Raw genomic sequence first — 24,607 nt, 5'->3', positions numbered from 1 at the left:
CAGCTCCAGGCCAGGACAATGTTACTGGTTACCCACAGTTCCAGGCCGGGACAATGTTACTAGTGCCCACAGCTCCAAGTCTGGACAATGTTACTGGTGCCCACAGCTCCAGGCCCGGACAATGTTACTGGTTACCCACAGTTCCAAGCCTGGACAATGTTTCTGGTTACCCACAGCCCCAGGTCCGGACAATGTTACTGGTGCCAACAGCTCCAGGCCTGGACAATGTTACTGGTTACTCACAGCACCAGGCCCGGACAATGTTACTGGTGCCAACAGCTCCAGGCCTGGACAATGTTATTGGTTACTCACAGCACCAGGCCCGGACAATGTTACTGTTACCCACAGTTCCAAGCCTGGACAATGTTACTGGTTACACACAGTTCCAAGCCTGGACAATGTTTCTGGTTACCCACAGCTCCAGGCCCAGACAATGTTACTGGTTACCCACAGCTCCAGGCCTGGACAATGTTACTGGTTACCCACAGCACCAGGCCTGGACAATGTTACTGGTTACCCACAGCACCAGGCCCGGACAATGTTACTGGTTACCCACAGCTCCAGACCTGGACAATGTTATGGTTACCCACAGCACCAGGCCTGGACAATGTTACTGGTTACTCACAGCACCAGGCCCAGACAATGTTACTGGTTACCCACATCTCCAGGCCTGGACAATGTTACTGGTTACCCACAGCTCCAGGCCTGGACAATGTTACTGGTTATCCACAGCTCCAGACCTGGACAATGTCACTGGTTACCCACAGCACCAGGCCCAGACAATGTTACTGGTTACTCACAGCACCAGGCCCAGACAATGTTATGGTTACCCACAGCTCCGGGCCTGGACAATGTTACTGGTTACCCACAGCTCCGGGCCTGGACAATGTTACTGGTTACCCACAGATCCAGACCTAGACAATGTTACTGGTTACCCACAGCTCCAGACCTGGACAATGTTACTGTTACTGGTGCCCACAGGTCCAGGCCTGGACAATGTTACTGTTACTGGTGCCCACAGGTCCAGGCCTGGACAATGTTACTGGTTACCCACAGCTCCAGGCCCAGACAATGTTACTGGTTACCTACAGTTCCAGGCCGGGACAATGTTACTAGTTACCCACAGCTCCAGGCCAGGACAATGTTACTGGTTACCCACAGTTCCAGGCCGGGACAATGTTACTAGTGCCCACAGCTCCAAGTCTGGACAATGTTACTGGTGCCCACAGCTCCAGGCCCGGACAATGTTACTGGTTACCCACAGTTCCAAGCTTGGACAATGTTTCTGGTTACCCACAGCCCCAGGTCCGGACAATGTTACTGGTGCCAACAGCTCCAGGCCTGGACAATGTTACTGGTTACTCACAGCACCAGGCCCGGACAATGTTACTGGTGCCAACAGCTCCAGGCCTGGACAATGTTATTGGTTACTCACAGCACCAGGCCCGGACAATGTTACTGTTACCCACAGTTCCAAGCCTGGACAATGTTACTGGTTACACACAGTTCCAAGCCTGGACAATGTTTCTGGTTACCCACAGCTCCAGGCCCAGACAATGTTACTGGTTACCCACAGCTCCAGGCCTGGACATTGTTACTGGTTACTCACAGATCCAGGCCCGGACAATGTTACTGTTACCCACAGTTCCAAGCCTGGACAATGTTACTGGTTACCCACAGCTCAAGGCCCAGACAATGTTACTGGTTACCCACAGCTCCAGGCCTGGACAATGTTACTGGTGCCCACAGCTCAAGGCCCAGACAATGTTACTGGTTACCCACAGCTCCAGGCCTGGACATTGTTACTGGTAATGTCACTGTACTTTTTCCTGTGTAATGCCAAGTCTTCTGGCTTAATATCTTTATGTTCATTTTCAGGGATGGGAACATTGCCAGGCCTTCCAGGACGGGGGTCATCCTCAAGGCTCTGTCAGCCGCGCTTAAACTCCGCCACCCACCTTTTCACTGAAGCATATGAAGGGGCATCTTTCCCTAGTGTTGCTACCATATCATTATGGATATCCTTAGGTGATAAACCATGCAAATATTGGATCACTGTTCTTTTACCGATTTTGTCCATTTTGCAAAAGCCGCTCGTCTTGTTTACTTTAGATTGCTACTTCCTCGATATAAACTAACCAAATGAGACCAGTCCTTGGGTACACGGCCCTATATAGTCAGAGAATAGTAGGACTAAAAAAACGTCCTTGAGTACCTCCTTCAATACGAGGCTCGCAACATACCAATCATCACTCGTAGCTCCCAAAGGGAAATTTAAAAAAAAATCTACCTCTAAGAAAATATAAACGTACAGTATACGAAGCTGGAGTGAAAATAACACCACCATCAACTTCAAGGAGAAGATATGCTTAGAATAAATCCAATACGCTTTTGAAATCTCTTCAAAAACGACATAAGTTCATGATTTATGTCGGGCAGTTCTAACCCTTCTTCAACATCGTTAACTTAAGGTCGCTCATTAGGACACTGTTTACATTGATGTCATAATTGTTGCGTTTACGCCACGACACAAACAAAAACGCCGCTATTTTTCACTTTTTCGCGGTAACATTCATGGTCAATCTAATTAGTTTGATTTCGTGGTGAAGGGTTCTTGTGCGTGAGCAGATAACACATATCATGCTCTAAACTATTGGATGCTATACTGAATTATTTATCTATTTAATACATCAGCTACCTACCAGTGAAATCACTAAAAGCCACAAGCCGGATGTACTGGCCCCACACGATAGGTCACCATTTCCTGGTTGAGTGGGAAGACCGCGTGACGATATTGGTGTGTATTTTATCGTGTTCTTGTTTTTATTTATATAAGTTGATCCCGATGTATAGGTCAGTTTTAAATAGTGCTACAACAATTGTAATATGCTATTAATCCTTTTACATTAGGCTGAGTTTTACAGAACGGTGTTCTGTTTCGCACCATTTCTCTTGACGGTCAGGATTCCAGACAGCTGGTGTTACCAAAACAGTCAGATATCCTCGTATTGACTTCCTGGGTCTCAAACGGTCATCAGATGGGTCAGAATGTGTTCTAGTAACCACTGGTCACTTTACTAGGTATACTCTAGCCATACCCTGTAGACACAAGAAAGGTTCCTTCGTGATCAGGGTCATAACTTTGAAAGCGAGGTTATCAAACTTTGCAAAGTGGCCGGAGTTAGTTAAGAAATCTGGAACAACTCCATACCATCCCATGGGAAATGGCTCTGTGGAGAGGTCCAATAAAACACTAACATGGATGCTCGCTACCCAAGATAAGGGACATATAATAAGATAGTTTATATGTCCCTACCGAGATGTGTCCAATAAAAATGTTTGGAGGTCCCATGTAGCGCCATTGATCCTGGCCTACAATACAACCCGAAACAATGCCATGGGGTGTTCTCCACACTTTCTTATATCTAGGTGGTACCCAAATTATCGGTGGACGCTTTCATAAGAACTGACCCGGTCAGCAGGGTGAAGTTATCCGAGCTCCTGTACGTGTCGGGGAAACTCCGGAATAGGAAGGATGCAATCCAATTAAAATTAGACTTGTAATTTCCGCTCCTCTACGATATACTATACTTAGAAGGATGTAGCTTATCAAGATGCTCAGAATAAGGCTAGCAAGAATGCTCAACACAAAGTATAAATCGAGATTCTAAGTAAGACGTCAGACTCGGAGACCTTGTCAGAGGTGGGTCTGAAGGGACATGTCCGTACAACCATCTCATCCAATCAACACGAGTGCTTCACGGACACGTGACATACGTGTACCAAGACTTCAGGGTACCACTGTTGCTTGGGATTATGATCAATGATCAAATTAGATATATTCGTATAGATCTAGAGATATTTCTATTGAATATACTGTACAAATATAACTGATCAGCGAAGTATCGACAAAAAACTACACTAACCTAGTCATTTTGGGAGATTTCAATTACCCTAATATCAACTGGGATTTGTGGAATACAAAAGGTGACAGCATCGAATCACAGGAGTACATGTTTCTTAATTGTTTACAGGACAACTTCTTACTACAAACAATTAACAAGCCTACAGGATGGAGAGGAAATGATACACCTCATGTTTCGGATCTTCTAATAACTAACAATAATAACACTACACGTGTATTCACAGGTGCCTGACTCGTTTTATAAAATAATAACATATATATCTCATTTATATGTACTCTATATGTTATTATTTTATAAAACGAGTCAGGCACCTGTGGTGTATTTCATCAATAGGATACCATAGCCCGCTGGGAAAGAGTGACCATAGTGTACTTTATATGGACATTGATTGAAGTACAACGGTAAAAGGCAGAAACATAAAGTATTATTCTAAAGTTAATTACAAACAAATTAACACTCAAATCAGGGATACCAACTGGAGGGATGTAATAAACGATCAGGCAAACCTTCAAGAGCATAATCAAAAAGTTAGTCGATAAGCATAAGCCAACAAGAATTATCAAAACTAGCAAGAACAGCAAACATCAATTCCCTGTAGATATGGATACACTCGCAAAAATCAGACTGAAACATGCTCTCTCCAAAAAAAGGTAGCAGAAACACCAGATCCTGAAGTAAAGAGACAATATAACAAAGTAAGGAACCGAGTCAAACTGAAGACAAGAAAACTTCGCAAGGAATTTGAACAATCGTTAGCTACAAAATCGAAATATAAATTAATATGGAAATATACATGTATATACACTAAATCCAAAGTAAAGGAAGAAATTGTAGAGTTATACGAACATCCTGAGGATAATAAATAAAAAAAAATCCACATCTAACAAAGCTAATGCAGACATATTAGCAAACTTTTTCCGGGACGTATTTGTCAAAGATGAAAAAGGAATAATACCAAAAGTAGAGACGAAATGAACCACCAGAGAAATGACAACCCTTTTGATCACCAGTGAAATGGTTACCAAGGTACTAAAAAAAATAAATCCTAATAAATCACCAGGTTTAGATGAAATACACCCAGAATTCCTAAAGAAGACTGCCTCAGCTATATCAATACCACTAGCCTAAACCTTCAATCAAACACTTAGAGAGGGAACCATCCCGAACGATTGGAAGCATGCCCGAGTGTGTGCAATATATAAGGGAGACAAAAAGGTAGCAGGGAACTACAGGCCAGTCAGCCTCACATCCGTAATATGTAAGGTCACGGAAACCAGTATTCGTGAGTATATCAATACATATATGTTATCAACTGAACTGTTCTCTCCTAGACAATATGGATTTATATCGGGTCGATCGACCTTATTACAATTATTGGAAGTGCTGGATAAATGGACAGATGCTATGGATAAAGGTTATGGGATTGATTGCATATATATGGACTATCAGAAAGCTTTTGATACAGTACTACACAAAATGTTATTAAGTAAAATAAGATCATACAACATTTCTGACCAGATCAGCTGGATATCAAGTTTTAAAATGGAAGAAAGTAAGAATAAATGATACACAATCTGAATAGAAAGATGTTACATCAGGTATTCCACAAGGATCAGTTCTGGGACCGTTACTTTTTGTTATGTTTGTAAATGATTTACCTGATTTTGTGAAATCAGATATGTTTCTATTCGCAGACTATACAAAACATTTTCGAGTTTTTACCAAGGAGGAAGATAACGTTATACTGCAAGAGGATTTGAATACCATGATAACCTGGAGCAATATATGGTTATCAAAAATACATCCCGAAAAATGTAAACATATGCCAGTCGGTCAAAATACAGCAAAAATAGAGGGATCAAGATCAACCAACATACCAGTTACTAGGGATTGAGCATATACAAGTTACAAATAAAGAAGTTACAAATAAAGAAGTTACAAATTACGGTGGCTGATTTGTGCCATTTCGTTATTTCGTCTTTTCACTCCGAAAAGACGAAAAGGAAATATCTAAATTCTCGTTCTTTCGTCTTTTCGCCCCGTAAAGACGAGAATTAACAAACTTTAATTCTCGTCTTTTCAAATCAGCCACCTGTAATTTGTAACTTCTTTATTTGTAACTTGTAGCTCACTCCCTAGTAACTGGTATGTTGATCTTGATCCCTCTATTTGTGCTGTATTTTGACCGACTGGCATATGTTTACATTTTTCGGGATGTATTTTTGATAACCATATATTGCTCCAGGTAAAAACAATTAACAAACCTTAATTCTCGTCTTTTCGCCCCGAAAACACGAAAAGACGAGAATTAAGGTTTGTTAAATTTCGTGTTTTCGGGGCGAAAAGACGAGATTTTTAAACCCGAAAAGACGAGAATTAAGGTCGCTAATTAGCGTGCATTAATTTCGTCTTTTCGCGTATGACTTGTCGTCTTTTCGGGGCGAAAAGACGAGAATTAAAGTTTGTTAATTCTCGTCTTTTCGGGGCGAAAAGACGAAAGAACGAGAATTTAGATATTTCATTTTCGTCTTTTCGGGGCGAAAAGACCAAATAACGAAATGGCAACAAATCAGCCACCGTAACAAATAAAGAAAAAGATTTTGGAGTAACCATAGACTCTGAATTAACTTTTGAAAACCACATCAGTGAAAAAGTCAGAAAAAGAAAGAAAAGAAAAAAGAAAGAAAAAAAAAATTTCGGACTCTTTGAGAAGAACATTTCAATTTATGAACTCCAAAACTGTTCTTCGACTATACAAAAGCTTGGTAGGGTCACAATTAGGCTATGCAAGTTCGGTGTGAACACCTATCAAAGTAAAGGATATAGAAAAAATTGAATCTGTCCAAAAGAAGGGCCACAACAAGTCTACCAGGGATGAAGGATCTGACATACCAAGGGAGACTACAGAAACTAAAACTACCAACTCTAATCTACAGAAGGATAAGAGGCTATTTGATAGAACTTTACAAAATCACAAGTGGTATTTACGATAAGGAAATCTTGTAAGTTTGTCAAGCTTTGGATGAACACAGGACACAGACATAGTGATCGAGGTCATTTCAAGATGGCGCCCCCCCCCCCCCCCCCCCCCCCCCCCAACAGCACAGGACAAATTAACCGGAGAGAAAATAGTTTCACAATAAGAACTTTAAAAAATGTGGAACCGCTCATCAGAAGACATTGTATCTGCTCCAAATATTAAAATATTTAACAATAGACTGGATAAATTTGAGATATTGTATGTGATATCTGTATAATTATGCGGAGTAGGCATCCGGAACTATGTCGGAAATGAAATTTTCAATACCAACCCATTTATCAAACAAGCATCAAATCCTAGCGCACGCAGTCCTTTATTTCTAAAACACCCACCAGAATTTTTTTTTCAGTTTTTTTTATTCAAATATTTTATCCCCCCCCCCCCCCCCCCCCCCCCCCATAATAACAAAATTTTAGTCCTTTATTTCTAAAACCCCACCACCCCTTTTTTCGTTTTTACCAAACCCCCCCCCCCCCCCCCCCCCAAACCAACCCCAACCCCCCACCCCCACCCCCCCAAAGCATTGTAAATTATATTTATAATATTTATATAAATATATATATATCATTATCTCTATAGTTGATAGGGATTGTGCGGGTTATTGTCACAGGGTTTGGCAATAAATAAAATGCTTGACAAAAAATCTCTGCGTTACGAATCCTTTGCAGCCCGGAAAGAGATCGTGTGCCAAGGTAAACTCTGCCCTTTGACCTTCATTGCGAGCGTGTAGTACTACTGATGTTTGTAGTGTTAGACGCGTTTTGCTGCGAGAGGTGTGCAGTCCAGTCTCATACAGGTAAGTTGGAACAGACTTTGGTCATATTTCAAAATATTTTGTCGTCACAACACGCGATGACTTTTGTGGAGTTTATGACAATATCGCAAACCCATATCTCAGCAGCACGTAGGCCGAGTCAATGTCACCGTCTCTCGTACGGTATGTTATTATTATTGTGACATGCAGTCGACAAATGATCGTCCTGAACAGCTCCAGTTATTGATTTATAAGCTGCCTGTAGAATTGTTAATGAGGAGATGGCGTGTTGCCACCATGGTGATAATCAGCTCGATTCTGATTATGAAAGTTGCAATCAATGTCTTCGAAAAATGCAATTTCAGGGACACGGAATTAGGATTGCACGTACTTCGCATGATACTTCCGGGGATCAGGGTTTTGAACTTGCATTATCCCATCGGTGTCCATAAGCTCTCCAATCGTCGTTTTCCAATGGACCTCCTGGTTTAAATTATATATATTACCACCTTTGGGGGGAGGGGGGAGGGGGATTGACGATATTTTGTTAACGCCTGAACAAGTCCATGTGAATGCACAACACAGCAACTATTAATTGCATTCATTAACAAATCTTGAAACATCACAAAACAGCAAGCACAACTTCTTGAACAGATTGAGAACTGGAAGTTATAGGAGGATGCTCTGGTTGGTCGGTCATTACAGTATTAGTATTAGAACAAATATTCATACCCTGCCTACGCTGCTCTCCAGCAGGGTATGCTGATACAATGCTTCCATCAGGTTTTTAATTTAATCTGCATGGAATTTAATTTTTATCTTGTAACTTGTCTAGTAATGGATACCTTGAACATTTATTGGCAAGGATCAATTAGGTCATAGGCATCTTCACTAGCCAAGGTTTACATCTGCCTACTTCTATGATCTACCTACTCCTACATTCTGCCTTTTGAAGAGGAGTAGGATCATGACTCTTGACTAGTGAGGATGGGATATAGGGGAAGGTACCCTTTATAGTGACAAGGGAACATAACCTTGGTTCTAAGGGCTACAAACCCCGGCAGGTCCAAGGTGATGTGCATGCCCTGGTGGATGATGAAACAACAGGCACTTATTCACAACCGTCATCTTTTGTTCAGAAGTTCATTATCTTTCAATCAAACCATCATTACATTCTATTATGTCTTATTTCCCCTACACAGGACAATTTCTAGCTGGGTTTCTTTTTCCTTTCTGTATACATTTTGTATATATATGTGCAACTACATTGTTTTTCTGCTTCATGTTTTTTATTGTAACTATTTTAATTTTCAGGTCACAGGTAAAATAGAACATGCCTCGCCAGCTAAGCACTTCGTTGTCCGATTTGATGCTGGCTATATCGGCCTTCTATGTATCATACTACTGGTACGAACACAAATACAACAATGCAGCCATTGGGATGTTCATACAAGGCTGTGCAGCATCCATGGGGATCTTCCGTTTTGCCATGGAACAACCACAGGGAACCATTATCTATAACGCCCACAAATTCCTGTCCTGGTCAGCTGGTGCTATCGGTGTCCCTATGATTGCACTCATGTTTTGTTACAAGTATGGATCAGCAGCCCTGGCCAATAAGATCTCAATATTTATTGTTTGTATCCTGTTAGTGGTGTTCTTCCTCCCACCCAAGAACCGAGAACTTTGTTCACAGGCTGTATCAGGGTTCTCCATCCTCACCATGGCAACATTGTGTGCGATGAACAAAAACTGGTTTGGCTTCGGAGCTTGTTTCGTGTATGCAGCTGCTGGCATTCTTTTTGGTTCTGATGGTAAATTGCTGGACATTCCAAAAGTAGACTTCCTTCACTATTTTCTAATTGTAGGCAACACGCTCTTTAAATTAGCACTGTAGTGAAGACAGAATGAGCAGCATGCTCATTGACATACATTAATTTGTATCCCAGCTTTTCAGTGATTACAGATCTCATATTTGTGCAAAAAGTTATTTCTTTTTGCACAAAACAGAGAGAAGAGCAGATATCGGTTACAGTTAAATTTTACAGTACTGAACATTGACAGTGGTAACCGGTTGTAAAACTTGCCTTGACCTATAGGTCTCATTGTGTATATATCCATATATAAACTTAATATTATTGCTAACAAATCATATTGGGGGTTAATTAGATGTTAATTAGAAATCATTGTTTCATTAAAAGTTTACATCCTATTATAGATTGTGTTCAGTTTGTGATATAAGGGAGATAACCCTTGACTGTGTTGAAGTGTGGCCAGTGACACGACGTTTTAGTGACAAGATGCTAAATCTGGAAGCTGTAGAACATGAAATGTTTGTTGTGTATGAACATTTGTTGTTTACTTTTCTGAACAACGAAATAAATACAACTTCTTTTTATTTTTAAAGATTGGACAACTGTTTGTTTATCTTTTACAGGGCTCAAAGTGACGCCTATTTTAGTGGCCATGCCACCTTAAATTCACCATTGGCGACCAGTTATTGACCTATAAGGTGCCTGCATGGCCACTAAAAAATTGTGTACATTTGCAATTTGGTTAATTTTTCAAACGCTGCAGTCAATGCTAAACTTTTCTTAATCATTTTGATGACTAATGGTTATATTTCAAATGTAAGGTAAATGTTCTTAATACTTTGAAAAAATATTATAATAATAGCTGATTGTTACAAATAATGAATTGTTACAAATAAATTGTTACTTTAATTAAACTTGTTTGACTTTGGCACAAAATTTTAGAATTTCCTAAATCAGGTTACTGTGATTATTTTTCAATTATTCTAGCTTAGAATGTTTTGTTTGTTTGTTGTATATTAGATATTGTTATATTGTATTTGCCTGTACAATGTTTGACTAAACACATGTTCTTAACAGATAGACACATTTATACAGGTATGTTTCCAGGTGGAAACCTATCAACCATGCCAATTAGTGAGAATGAGGCTGATCAAGTTTATAATACATGTATATAAGATATATAGCAGTATTAAGTGTGACAAGATCAGCATTACTAACATATCATAGATGATACTGCAATTCCTACTGACTTAAGTCTAGTTTTGATGATACTACTTCCCTGCTGACATTAGTCTAGTTTTAATGATACTACTTCCTGCTGACCATTAGTCTAGTTTTAATTACTACTTCCTGTTGACCTTAGTCTGGTTTTAATGATACTACTTCCTGCTGACCTTAGTCTAGTTTTAATGATACTACTTCCTGCTGACCTTAGTCTAGTTTTAATGATACTACTTCCTGTTGGCCTTAGTCTAGTTTTAATGATACTACTTCCTGTTGACCTTAGTCTAGTTTTAATGATACTACTTCCTGCTGACCTTAGTCTGGTTTTAATGATGCTACTTCCTGTTGACCTTAGTCTAGTTTTAATGATACTACTTCCTGCTGACCTTAGTCTGGTTTTAATGATACTACTTCCTGCTGACCTTAGTCTGGTTTTAATGATACTACTTCCTACTGATTTAAGTCTAGTTTTAATGATACTACTTCCTGCTGACCTTAGTCTAGTTTTAATGATACTACTTCCTGCTGACCTTAGTCTAGTTTTAATGATACTACTTCCTGCTGACCTTAGTCTGGTTTTAATGATACTACTTCCTGTTGACCTTAGTCTAGTTTTGATGATACTACTTCCTGCTGACCTTAGTCTAGTTTTAACGATACGTCTTTTTCCTGCTGACCTAAGTCTAGTTTTAATGATACTACTTCCTGCTGACCTTAGTCTAGTTTTAATGAACAGGATCTAGGCTTACATTTTGTTTGTCTTTGAAACAAAGAATTCGGGATGTCACATTTAGGGCAAGTTACAGAGCCCTCAAGGTTTGAGGTTTCTCTTAAGCTTTTCAAGATCTTGGCAGATCACATCCATAGGTGTTCTGTCTGTTGGAATCATCATACGGATGTTTTGTCTGTGGAAATCATGATATGGATGTTTTGTCTGTGGGAATCACCATTGGAATGTTCTATCTATGGGAATCACCATTGGAATGTTCTATCTATGGGGATCACCATTGGAATGTTCTGTCTATGGGGATCACCATTGGAATGTTCTGTCTATGGGGATCACCATTGGAATGTTCTATCTATGGGGATCACCATTGGAATGTTTTATCTATGGGGGTCACCATTGGAATGTTCTATCTATGGGGATCACCATTGGAATGTTCTATCTATAGGGATCACCATTGGAATGTTTTATATATGGGGGTCACCATTGGAATGTTCTATCTATGGGGATCACCATTGGAATGTTCTATCTATGGGGATCACCATTGGAATGTTCTATCTATGGGGATCACCATTGGAATGCTCTGTCTATGGGGATCACCATTGGAATGTTCTATCTATGGGGATCACCATTGGAATGTTCTATCTATGGGGATCACCATTGGAATGTTCTGTCTATGGGGATCACCATTGGAATGTTCTATCTATGGGGATCACCATTGGAATGTTCTATCTATGGGGATCACCATTGGAATGTTCTATCTATGGGGATCACCATTGGAATGTTCTGTCTATGGGGATCACCATTGGAATGTTCTATCTATGGGGATCACCATTGGAATGTTTTATCTATTGGGATCACCATTGGAATGTTTTATCTATGGGGGTCACCATTGGAATGTTTTATCTATGGGGATCATCATTGGAATGTTTTATCTATGGGGGTCACCATTGGAATGTTCTATCTATGGGGATCACCATTGGGCCATTCTGTCGTATATATATAGCTTAGAATCACAAATGACGAAGGAAGACAACTTTTTGACTCGTGCCCTGACCGGGCCTCGAACTCACGATCTACGGCACCCAATCGCCTAGCCAGAAATACCCGCAGATTATACCGCTGCGCCACATCGGCGTTCGAAAAGAAAGAACGCCGATATCTATATATATATAACCATTGGACAGTTCTTTTTCTCCGTTGACAACAATTAGAACGCTTTATCAATGAGGCCCACCACTAGAGCTTTCTGTTCATGGGGTCCACAATTGGGATGTTCTGTCTATGAGGACAACCATTTGACCGATCTATGGGGACACTTTAGGGGCGTTATTCCTATGTGTATATCCACTGGGACGTTCCATTTATGGGGACCATTATTAGGACAGTCTATCTATGGTGACAACCAATGTGGCATACTATCTATGGGGACCACCATTGGGACGTTATGTCTGTTGGGGACCACCATTGGACGTGTATGTCCTAGGGGACAACCCTAGAATATTGTTCAGGTGAAAAATGTATTAGAATTATGTTACAATATCTATAATACTGTTAATTGTAGTTGCTAATTTGTGTCCGTATTGTGAACATCGTTCTGCTAATGCGTGTCCAGTAAAGTGAACATCATTCTGTTAATACGTGCCCATAATAGTGACCATAGTGCTGCTAATACGTATCCAGTATTGTGACAATCGTTCTGCTAATTCGTGCTCAGTATGGTGACCGTAGTTCTGCTAATAGTGCCCAGTATTGTGACCGTAACGCTGCTAATACGTGCCCAGTATTGTGACCGTAGTTCTGCTAATGGTGTCCAGTATTGTGACAATCGTTCCGCTATTACGTGCCCAGTATTGTGACCGTAGCGCTGCTAATGGTGCCCAATATTGTGACCAAAGTGCCTTCCTCACGGTGCTAATGAAATCGCCCCGAATTCATCGTCAAATACCCAGAAAGAAATATTGTAATTCGCCTTGGAAAAACTAGATTACAATGATTACTGAATGATGAAGAAATGAAGAACAATAAAAGAAAACTTAATACACTACTGACGACATATCTTCCTGATGATTCGTGTTATTTGTTGTAAATTGTTTCTTTTATTTGTGTAGCTGAAATAAAAACAAGTTTTCCATAATAGGAAGACGGGGTGACAGATCAGACTAACATAGCGATCAGTGTAATTTTTTCAGCCAGGCTATCGAGGTTGATAGGTGTCATTTGATAGTACTGATAGATAAACTTGTTATTCTGAAACTATATTTAAATACGTATGGTATTCGGGGCTCGTTTTGCATGATTATAAACGTGTAATAGTAAAATTATGAAATCAAATTTTACAATGAATTATGGTTTTTGCCGATTGGGTTGGATTGCTGATAGATGTGTCGGAGAAAATAAATGCATTGTACCTGAACTGTGTTGTCTTATATGACTTGCGTCGGACTTTATATCTTTATCCACAATGTAAGTCGATCTATTCTATATCACATCGCTTGTGATTTTACTGACAGTAAAGGTGTCTTTTCAAAATATAGCTGTTATATATACATATAAATATTGTCACGCACTGCAAATTTAAAGTTATATATCGAACCTATTAAAACTACTTCGTGTTAATAGAAATCCAGTCTAGAACTAGTATCTATTATTGTTTTATTTTTTAATGCCGTTAAGCTAACCATGCTTTCGTCAGCTGGTCATGCATGGTCCTCTCCCAATAAATGTATATAAAACTGTGGTTAGCGGACTTCAGTAACTGCTTTGAATAAAATCATCAATCATCTAAGTTCTACTTTATTTTTTATGCCTTAACCTTTACCAAAGAACAAAACATGAATATTACAACGTGTATTGTAATGTACTGTTCTGGACAGTTGACGTGGCGTGTGTGGTTACTTCCCTTTGCACGAGTTAGACACGAATTGATTGGTTGATTATTTTTAGCAGCCGTGTTCTGATTGGATGTTTGTGACGTCAAGGCGAAGTGGAGTGAGCCCCGAAAACGTCAACAAATGCAGAACGTAAACAAACGAGATGGCTGACATTCCTGGCCCATCGAACCTTGTCTTGCAAGAAAATGTGGAAAATAAGGAAAATATGGACCTGGAATTCGAGCCTGAGAAAAAGAAAGCAAAATTAGATATTCCATCAACAGAAAAAGATCAAAGATTAGAAGATCGCCTGAGCGGAATTCTTTGCTGCGCAGTTTGTCTGGACCTGCCACGAATATGTTTCCAGGTAGCGAACTGACAGCAAGCTGTCATTTAAAAGTCCTTTTTTCTTGATTTCTCTCCTCATAATCAAATATCAAATGGGGTATGAATTGCTTCATTGTGGCGTTAATTAGTAAAAGTTAATTATTTAATTCACAAGTCTTATTAACTAATTATCCGTGTACAGTTGTACAGAAACTGGAAAAAGCATCTTGCCGTATTTGGCGATTTCATCATCAATAGGTAGACAATTATAATTTATGTGACTTTGTTGTATGGTCCATAAATCGTAGTCTGACATTTTAATTATGTTACTTTTGCAATGCAATCGTGTTATTTTATAGCACTAAATTGGTGTATGACCTTTGTTATGCATTCGTGACCTACATAAACTGACAGATCATAACATATGCTGACAGATCTGTATGTCAGCGTCACGTGAACACGATCAGCTGACCTATTCAATAACAAACTGGTCGTGGACCCGTTAACATACTTGGCAGCTTGCCAGAGCTGATTCACACACTTGATACATGTAGAAAGTAGATGTACATGATGCTTGTATGAACTTGCCTATTGCATCTTAGCTATTTTTGGCAATATAATTATAAGCTTGTGTTAACTGTTAGTAAGCTTACAATATAGCTGTATCACAGGTGCTGACTCGCACTATATGTACTCTTATATGTTATTATTTTATAAAACGAGTCAGGCACCTGTGGTATGCTTTCCAAAACGAATCCATTTTTTTCAAATCAAATTTTTTTTAATTTTTTTTTTATTATATAATCTATTTTTGTTGTAATTTGGTTTAGAAATAATAATAAAACATTTACTCCATCAATGCATGGTCAATGAATATATCAAATAATATAGATTCTATATATGACTACATTTCGAGTACATCAACTGGTGTTGAGAACTCATGACCAATATTGTATTGATAAGTTGTGAGTCTCATATTGAAGGATTTGAATTTTGTCGGACATATTGTATTATTTTTCAACATAATCCTTTCAGTTATCTATACACTTTTGCCAGCCCTCGCCTATATTCCCCCCCCCCCCCCCCCCCCCTCCCTATATATTATAGGAGATAGCTATAGGGAATCAGTAATGTGTTCAACCAAATTTGGAACCAAGAATATGTAAAAACCAGAGATGACCCCTCCCCCTGTCTATGTCCCTTGTGTCAAAATACACAACATATATGTCTGTTTGAAGACCTTGTACATTATTTTATTGAATTCCAAACATGTCCAAACTGTGATTGTATTGTGGTTATTTAATTTTCATTTCTTGGCCATCTTGATATTGACCTTTTTCTAAATTTTCTGTCTACTCCAAAGCTCAGTCTCTCGGAGTGTGTACTTGGCCATGGGCACTCTTTCATATACCTCTCTGCCTATCCAGTACTGTTACCTCAATTGGTTACTCAACGAACATTGCCATATCTGTGACTGTGACAGCAGGTCTTGCCTGTTAGCTACCATAGACAGATTATCATTCTCGATCTTCCTCCTGTTGGTTACTAGAAGCTGATAAGATGACGGAGTTCCTTAGGGGTGTATTGATTTTGCTGGTTAACCATCAATATATATTGATTACTGCCATGCTGTGTTACACATCATTTTGGCTCAAACCTTTAATTCTAGCCTTTTTGTAACATTTTGAGATGTAGATCCCAAAGACTGGAAATACAATGTATTTGTTGTTGAAATTTCCAGGCTACATAAGTAGTGAGGCCAAGTTGTACTATCTCGTTTCAAATTGATCATAACCAGTATTACTTGTGTTGTAGTGTACCAATGGCCACCTGATGTGTGCTGGTTGTTTCAACCATCTCCTTGCTGATGGACGCCTGAAGGACGAGACCTCTACATGTCCCAACTGTCGCTGTGAGATCAGCAAGTCATCCTGTACCCGCAACCTGGCTGTAGAGAAAGCCGTATCAGAGCTGCCCAGTACCTGTCAGTTCTGCGCCTGCCTGCTTCCACGTAATCTACTCAACCATCATGAGCGGGAGCTGTGTCAGGAGAGGTAGGCATTGGGTGGTCTGGGTAAGCCCTCCGTAATTAAGGCTTAGTTAGATCTCTACCACACACACCTACACACACCGTTATTCTCTAACTCACCTATTGACCGACACAAAGGAGAAAGCATCTGTATGGAGGGGATGGGGCAGCCCAGCTGTCCAGATGCTTTCTTCTTTGTTGTTGATTAACATGTTTAATAATTAGAAACACACTTTTGTCTTTTGTTCCTGATCAGGACCGATGGAGTTGTGTCATCACGGTCACTTTTACAACCAGCGGGTCAGTGCCTATTTCAGAAGTTGACCACAGTGACTTGAATCAACAAACATGTTTCAGAAGGCGGCAAGTATGTTCATATCTTTCAAGGTGCAGTAAAAGTAGCATGCAATATTTTTGTCAGTTTTCTGTTCGATCCTCCTAAATTTCCTATATTTAGAGTTCAAAGTTATTAAGAGGGATTATGGATGATTATCAAATTCAACCATTTGGTTTGGCCATTTGTGTTTCAATCTAAAAAGGACTGGAACTTCTGATAACTGTATAAAACTGCATAAATGGTATAATAAATGGTGAGTTTAAGCTCACAAAACAAATTGATGAATATTGTACAGGTTTATTCAGACCAGTCGAAAGTTTTGGCCTTATCAAATATTGACATTTTGACTGCACACCATCCTTTGGTTTAACTTGGAGATAATTTTTCTGGTCCAGGTGTTATAATTTCATGTTTGTTCTGCGAGTTTCATGAACTTGGAGATTTGAAAAAAATACAAATAAAGATGTGTTTCATTGTCTGTGTTGTTGTGTTTTTTCCAATGTTGAATTTTAAAGGTTTTCAGTCGAAAATTAAGTGGATTTTATATGATAGCTTATAGTGGTGTGCTCTTTTTACTGAGAGATCAAATGGATACACTAAAACGATTGTGAAAAGCATTGCACTAACTCGTTACGATATTTGATGATGTGTTACTACATGAATTTGGAACTGGAGTTGTGGTATACACATCATCATTAGGTGTGTTACGGTAACTGACCTATAGTTGACCTTGTACGTGTTACCCCCCTAGTGGAGATAACCTTGTGTTGGTGTGTCCTAGTGGGGATCTGATCCTGGCACCACATGTGGTGCTTATTAATCTGGATACGTGTAGTGATAAGCAGTGGTGTACATACAATTAGCACTATCTACACTGGATTACTGGAGACTGGTTTGTACCAGTATAATTATCACACCCTGTGTTCCATTGAACAGGATATATACATATACTGGAAAATATGTGGTGGTTTTAAATAACACCATTTACAATGAGAATAACTGTGTGTTAACACTAAACATGCAACTAAGAAGAGGATTAACACAAACCTGTGTGTGACAACGTGCCAAGGTCATGCAGCTGTTTGGATATTATCATTCTGTATTCCTTTTTTTAGCTTCACGGATATATAAAGGTAAGTACACTAATCAAAACAAACAATTTTTTTGCAGGTCCAGCTCTTGTGGCAATCGCAACAAGATGGTACATTTGCCATTTGCATATTTTCTAGGCTGTCAACATGTAAATACTCACGCATCGGTTGTCCGTGGAAAGGCCCCTATCACGAGCTGAAAGAGCATGAGAAGGGCTGTCACCATCCCAACAAGTCAGGAGACGACATCATGGCGGCTGTGGCCTGCATAGATCAGCAGGTTAAGGACGAGACACAGCTCTACAGCAGGATCTTCTCTCTCCTCTCGTGTGAAAAGATTACCTTCAATGGTAGGTACACACCAAGCCTGGAAGTCCTTACAGAATAAATTATGTACCAGGTAAACCAAACGTATTACTGCCATAGATGTTAAAATGGTAGAACATCATGAAATAATTTGAAAACAAATCTTAACGAGTCGGACAAGATGAAGAATTTCTTGTTTGATGGAATAGAAATGTAATGATTACTACCTGTAAATTTTGAACACAATGAATTGATAATGAAATCTATTACCTTGTAGATAATGAAATCTTTTACCTTGTAGATAATGAAATCTATTACCTTGTAGATAATGAAATCTATTATCTTGTAGATAATGAAATCTATTACCTTGTAGATAATGAAATCTATTACCTTGTAGATAATGAAATCTATTACCTTGTAGATAATGAAATCTATTACCTTGTAGATAATGAAATCTATTACCTTGTAGATAATGAAATCTATTACCTTGTAGATAATGAAATCTTTTACCTTGTAGATAATGAAATCTATTACCTTGTAGATAATGAAATCTATTACCTTGTAGATAATGAAATCTATTACCTTGTAGATCTACAACTGAAGCCATACAGAACTGACGACTTCATAACAAAGTTGTTCTACGAGACGAGTCGCTTCTCAGCATTTAATCACCAGTGGGTGATCAAGGCCCGCATCAATAATGACCAGAAGAATCCCGCATTGACCACTGAACGGAGCATGTCTTATCAGCTGGTCCTCAAGGGCAAGGCAAGCCAGCCAATCACTGTCAGCTTCATCGCTCTCAAGGGACCATACGGGGAGATGCTCATGAACCCAGTTGTGTACAGTCAGGAGTTTTCCAATGAAAACCCAGAGACAGAGTATAATAATCTGCCGATACACAACTCAATGGAGTGTAACAAGCTGCTGGCTTCTAAAACCATAAACATGCGACTCATAATGGTGCTCAGTAGCTCCTCATAATATCACTATACACATTTTAATGTTTCTACATTTTGTTCCAATATTCTTTTGCGATTCCTATTACTTTCACTCGAGCAAGTCTATATCTGACCCCAGTGTACCATTACCTGAGGAATTTCTTTTCATCAGGCCTTTGCTTGCAGCAAATCATTTTGTTTTATTTAACATTGAAATAATCATCCATATTTAAATTCATAGAGAATGTTTGTAATCTAGTAAAATTTTAAGTGATTAAACGATATCTTTTTATGATGAAGATGAAAAAGAAGTAGGTTTAGATGTATTGTGGGTGATGAAGAGGAAGTAGGTTTAGATGTATTGTGGGTGATGAAGAGGAAGTAGGTTTAGATGTATTGTAAGAGATGAAGAGAAAGTAGGTTTAGATGTATTGTGGGAGATGATGAGGAAGTAGGTTTAGATGAATTGTGGGTGAAGAGGAAGCAGGTTTAGATGTATTGTGGGAGATGAAGAGGAAGTAGGTTTAGATGTATTGTGGGTGATGAAGAGGAAGCAGGTTTAGATGTATTACGGGAGATGAAGAGAAAGTAGGTTTAGATGTACATGTATTGTGGGAGATGAAGAGGAAGCAGGTTTAGATGTATTGTGGGAGATGAAGAGAAAGCAAGTTTAGATGTATTGTGGGAGATGAAGAGGAAGTAGGTTTAGATGTATTGTGGGAGATGAAGAGAAAGCAGGTTTACATGTATTGTGGGAGATGAAGAGGAAGTAGGTTTAGATGTATTGTGGGTGATGAAGAGGAAGTAGGTTTAGATGTATTGTAAGAGATGAAGAGAAAGCAAGTTTAGTTGTATTGTGGAAGATGAAGCAGGTTTAGATGTATTGTGGGTGATGAAGAGAAAGCAGGTTCAGATGTATTGTGGGAGATGAAGAGGAAGTAGGTTTAGATGTATTGTGGGAGATGAAGAGAAAGCAGGTTTAGATGTATTCTGGGGCCAGATTTGGTTTTACACGAGTAAATATATTTACCTTCCGAACAGAAGTGGCATTATTCTTTGTTGCATTTCATTTAGATATGTTTTTAATGATATGAAAATGATGTTTTGAGGAGTGATTGAGTTGATGCGGAAACACAAGAGTGTTTTATTCGTTTACTTATCGGTCATTGTTTATGAGTGTTACCTTGTTAATCTATATTTTGATAGCATGAAAAACTGAAATGAGACTTGGTAGATTTGCTTGCTTAGGATCCTTGCAGGAATGCATTAGTGTGGTTGTCCAGAGAGCACAGCTTCCTATGTTGGTAAATTTTGATTTTTCATTCACCAATGCAAATAAACATGATTTCAAGCATTTTCTTCGAAGTAACCTGATTAACAAGGTTTCACTGTCATTTTTGTTTTTGAACATCAAATTTGTAAGTAAAATATAACATATTACCAGAGATATTGCCACGCTAACGTCTTTCATAGTCAAAGTGTGTATAACTAGTTCATTTATATGTGTATTGTGGAAACATTGTGTTGTTTGTTGGGTTATATAAATAAGTTCAACTAAAATATCAATCAAATTTTATTAACATAAAGAGTTTTATATGGGTTGAAAATCTAACTTGATCTGGTAGGCTTACCTACTTGTATGTAGATTGGTACCTCAAGAAAAATATATGTATACTTAAGTTTCTTTGACTACAGGTGTTTTTTAATTTTTTTCTAGAAAATGAAATGTGGTGGGTTTTTGAAAGATAGCGTCATGTTTGTATGTTATTGAAGTAGTGTATTGTTTATACTCTCAATATTTGTTATCTTTTTACATTAGAGAAGCATTTAAACTTCGTTTTCTTATATTCTCAGTTTTATCTGATTTTGAATCTGCCTGATCCACTACTGTTGTATAAGTGTGGATATTACTGCCAACTGTAATTAACACTGAACTCATGTAACATTACAGTAGACCCTGTATTGTAAATAAAGCCTATTTAAGTACATAGCTTTTAAGATATTGCTTGTATTAGAGTAGCCAGAAATACTTGACAGTAGATTCCCCCCCAAGTGTTGCCTACCAATGTTGTAGATCTACCCTTATCCTGTGATCTATTATGGAGAAAAAATACAGCAGTTTTATCATGCCATATGGGAATCAAAGTTTGAATTTTAACTATTTCGGAAAATTTAATACAAATTTGTGTTATATTAAAGTTTGGGAATTAAAGTGTTTCTAGAGGAAGACTGGCCCAATATGTTTCCATAAAGGGGACTCAACATATAGAATATGATGTAAATAGTTTTACGTAGTATTTACCATAGATTGATCGTAGGTGTGTATTGTTGAATACCTCTGTTGGTTGTCCGATTGTTACAAAGGTAAGATGTCTCTGTCAGTTTTCAAATATTTTTAAATTGTCTAATGCACAGCTACCTTGCATGGATTTCCAACCCCGCAGTCTAAATATGTATATTGTACGTATCAAAGTATAGTGTACATATGTAGAATGTGGGATTTGAAATCTGTGTCTCTGTAGTCAAGTGTACAGCAAATTGAGTCTGTAATGCTGAATAAAGTTTGTCAACCAAGTTTTAGAATTGTGCTCAATATTGCTGTTAGTAAATGAAACATTTACAGGTCAACATCACGTAAGAGTTAAAACAAATGACCACTACTACAGGAGTGGAACAGTTATTAAGCTTCTAGGTTTCATTAAATACAAAAACAATTATTTTAATGTCCCGACATTAATGACAATAATTCCACTGAAGTTGTCAAGGTGAGAGACAGAACCAATATTGTACAATGCCTGACAGTTGTAGACAGGTGAGAGACAGAACCTATATTGTACAATGCCTGACAGTTGTAGACAGGTGAGAGACAGAACCAATATTGTACAATGCCTGACAGTTGTAGTATAAATAAACATATCCAGCTGAAAGTGTATGTGTCTGTTGTAATTCAAATAAGTATCCAAATCGATATGTTTCATCCAGAAAGCATGTTTAGATTTTGTCTTTCTTACTATACACGTGTATGGTAAGCTTACGTTTTTTGAGGTGCTAGATTAGCACGTAATCAATTACAAATGAGATCCTAGAGGGATCTTGGAGACCACCATTGAATGATCCATATCAGTCAAATGAAAGACTGATCTTTTCTCTTCTTTCAAAACATTTAATTTAAACTTTAAACATAACACGATATAGCAGTAGCAACCTGTAATTATCAAAATCCAAGATGGCCGTCTGTGGGCCATGTTTTCCGATCGATCCCAAAATGCATCATGCATAACTAGGGACCTAGGGGAACTTGTATATGAAATTTGAGAAAAATCCCTTCATTTCTTTCCAAGATATAGCTATAACAAACTTCAATTGTCAATATCCAGGGTGGCTACCTGTTGGCCATGTTGTTTCCTAATCAGTCCCTAAATGCTATATGCACAACTAGGGACCAAAGAAAACTTGCATATGAAATTTGAGAAAGATCCCTAATGCACCTTCTGAGAAATAGCGATAACAAACTTCAATTGTCAAAATCAATGATGGCTGCTTATCGACCATGTTTTCCGATCAATCCCAAAATGCAATATGTAAAACTAGGGACCAAGGGAAACTTACATATGAAATTAGAGTAATTTATGAGAAATAGCGCTAACAAGAATTGTTTACGGAGGGACGGACAGCCCACAGACGCAGGGCGATTTGAATAGCTGAGAACTGTATCTACCTCAATAATAGTAAAGCATTATATAAGATTAATGTTAAAATTTGTTATTAATACATAATGGAATTCACAACAAAACTATTGTGAACACGACAGTCCCCACAAAGAGCAGTAAATTATATATGACAAGAACTTACAAACTGTTTTGATGTTTGTAAAAAGAAATGGTAGGTGATCACAGTCACTTGCCAAAGTTTCAGTGACAAGTGATGTTGGAAATGAAGCCATGAAAACTTTCTTTCATGTAGGTCAAAGTTTAGTTTGGGTCAAAGTAACTTTAATTTGGTTCCTCCTCTCACCTAGCTGAACTTACCCAGTATGCCCCAAGTATGTAGGAGGTAGAGGTAGGACAAGGTAAGGACAGACACAACACAAAACTTCATTAGGAATTTGCTCAAGTGAAGTTCTGATTCTGCAGTTGTGACTTTGATCTTCATTTGGGATTTAGAGATGGATGTAGTAATACAGTAAACAAATAGACAGGATGCATTATAGGTTTTGCTAAACTTGGTCATATACAAAAAATCTGATTTACTTTGTGAGTAACCCTAGGAAACTATATTTAAACAGAACATTGATATCATACTGATGTAACAGAGCACAGGATTAATTAAATTTAAATCACTGCCTCCGCTAGGGATTGAACCCGGATCTCTGGTAAACTAGTCTTACGCTCAATCGATCAAGCTAAAGAAGTGATCTCTGGCTGAGCGGTATAGTGCGGCTAGTATTCACCAGGGTTACACTGAAATATGCAACACAGTTAAGAGAGAAAAATCCTGCAAATTAAGCCCTCCATTAGAATGCGTAGATGATAATTTTGTAATAAACAAGCTTGTTCCATGAGCCCCAACAAACCTTTAATGATGTTGGAAAAAGGTCAAAATATAGGTCAGAGTAGATGTGATGGAGCTAAAAGTTTTCTTTGATGTAGGTCACTCTGATCTACTATATATTGTGACACATAACACATCATTTTACCTTGATGAACCAAAACATGTCTAGTAGTATATGTAGGAGATTTAGCCCAGACAAGTGTTTTCTTTATAGGTCAAAGTGACCCAATTTTGAGACATCATACAATGCCTCACTTAGGTAAACCATGTAGTATGAAGTGTCAGTGTCAAGTTGTGTAGGAGATATATAGACCCCAGAGAATACAATGTGTGGAAGGACAGTCACAAGGAAAACCTACCAGTTCCCCTGGTTCTAGGTGTGGGACTAATTATAAGAAAGCCTAAAACTGTTAATTCGATAATCCAAAACATATCTGCCAGTATTGGAACAAACAGATAAGTGGTGGTTGGATAGTGGGACACATACTTGAGGTTCAATTGTCTCGGTTTCATTTACACGCCAGCATTGTTCAGACTTTGACCTCATACCAATGGTACAACTGTCCCGGACTTTCTACACACCAGCATTGTTCAGGTCTTGATCACATACAAAGGGTGCAACAGTTCATGGTTCACTGCACACCAGCATTGTGCAGGCCTTGATCACATA

At 38.6% G+C, this 24,607-nt stretch overlaps 3 protein-coding genes across 12 annotated transcripts; all 3 read left to right on the top strand.

Moving 5' to 3' along the window:
* The first annotated feature begins 7,676 nt into the window (after positions 1-7,676).
* LOC117337588 lies at positions 7,677-10,126 on the top strand. Of its 2 annotated transcripts, none has more exons than XM_033898633.1 (2): positions 7,677-7,762; positions 9,035-10,126. In XM_033898633.1, the coding sequence occupies exon 2, from the start codon at positions 9,054-9,056 to the stop codon at positions 9,615-9,617; it is 564 nt and encodes a 187-aa protein (XP_033754524.1). In that variant the 5' UTR covers positions 7,677-7,762; positions 9,035-9,053; the 3' UTR covers positions 9,618-10,126. The 2 variants fall into 2 exon arrangements, with proteins under 2 accessions (XP_033754524.1, XP_033754525.1); XM_033898634.1 differs by lacking the exon at positions 7,677-7,762 and adding an exon at positions 7,791-7,903.
* A 1,232-nt stretch (positions 10,127-11,358) lies between these two features.
* LOC117337587 lies at positions 11,359-13,898 on the top strand. Its single transcript, XM_033898632.1, has 2 exons — positions 11,359-11,423; positions 11,460-13,898. The coding sequence occupies exon 2, from the start codon at positions 11,540-11,542 to the stop codon at positions 12,491-12,493; it is 954 nt and encodes a 317-aa protein (XP_033754523.1). The 5' UTR covers positions 11,359-11,423; positions 11,460-11,539; the 3' UTR covers positions 12,494-13,898.
* Positions 13,899-14,462: 564 nt separating this feature from the next.
* Positions 14,463-22,313, top strand: LOC117337586 (cysteine and histidine-rich protein 1-like). 9 transcript variants are annotated; one of them, XR_004534859.1, is made up of 5 exons: positions 14,463-14,722; positions 16,498-16,736; positions 18,278-18,489; positions 19,035-19,701; positions 19,737-22,313. XR_004534859.1 is itself a non-coding variant. In XM_033898631.1 (4 exons), the coding sequence occupies exons 1-4, from the start codon at positions 14,519-14,521 to the stop codon at positions 19,427-19,429; spliced, it is 1,050 nt and encodes a 349-aa protein (XP_033754522.1). In that variant the 5' UTR covers positions 14,463-14,518; the 3' UTR covers positions 19,430-22,313. The 9 variants fall into 9 exon arrangements, 1 of the variants encoding a protein (XP_033754522.1); XR_004534866.1 differs by having other exon boundaries at positions 19,035-19,736; positions 20,259-22,313; XR_004534865.1 differs by having other exon boundaries at positions 19,035-19,736; positions 20,020-22,313.
* The last annotated feature ends 2,294 nt before the right edge of the window (positions 22,314-24,607 follow it).

This window comes from Pecten maximus, chromosome 11, assembly GCF_902652985.1.
Source record: "Pecten maximus chromosome 11, xPecMax1.1, whole genome shotgun sequence".
Taxonomy (NCBI): domain Eukaryota; kingdom Metazoa; phylum Mollusca; class Bivalvia; order Pectinida; family Pectinidae; genus Pecten; species Pecten maximus.
Note: the sequence above shows the minus strand (reverse complement) of the source record. Positions and strands in the feature narration are given on the sequence as shown.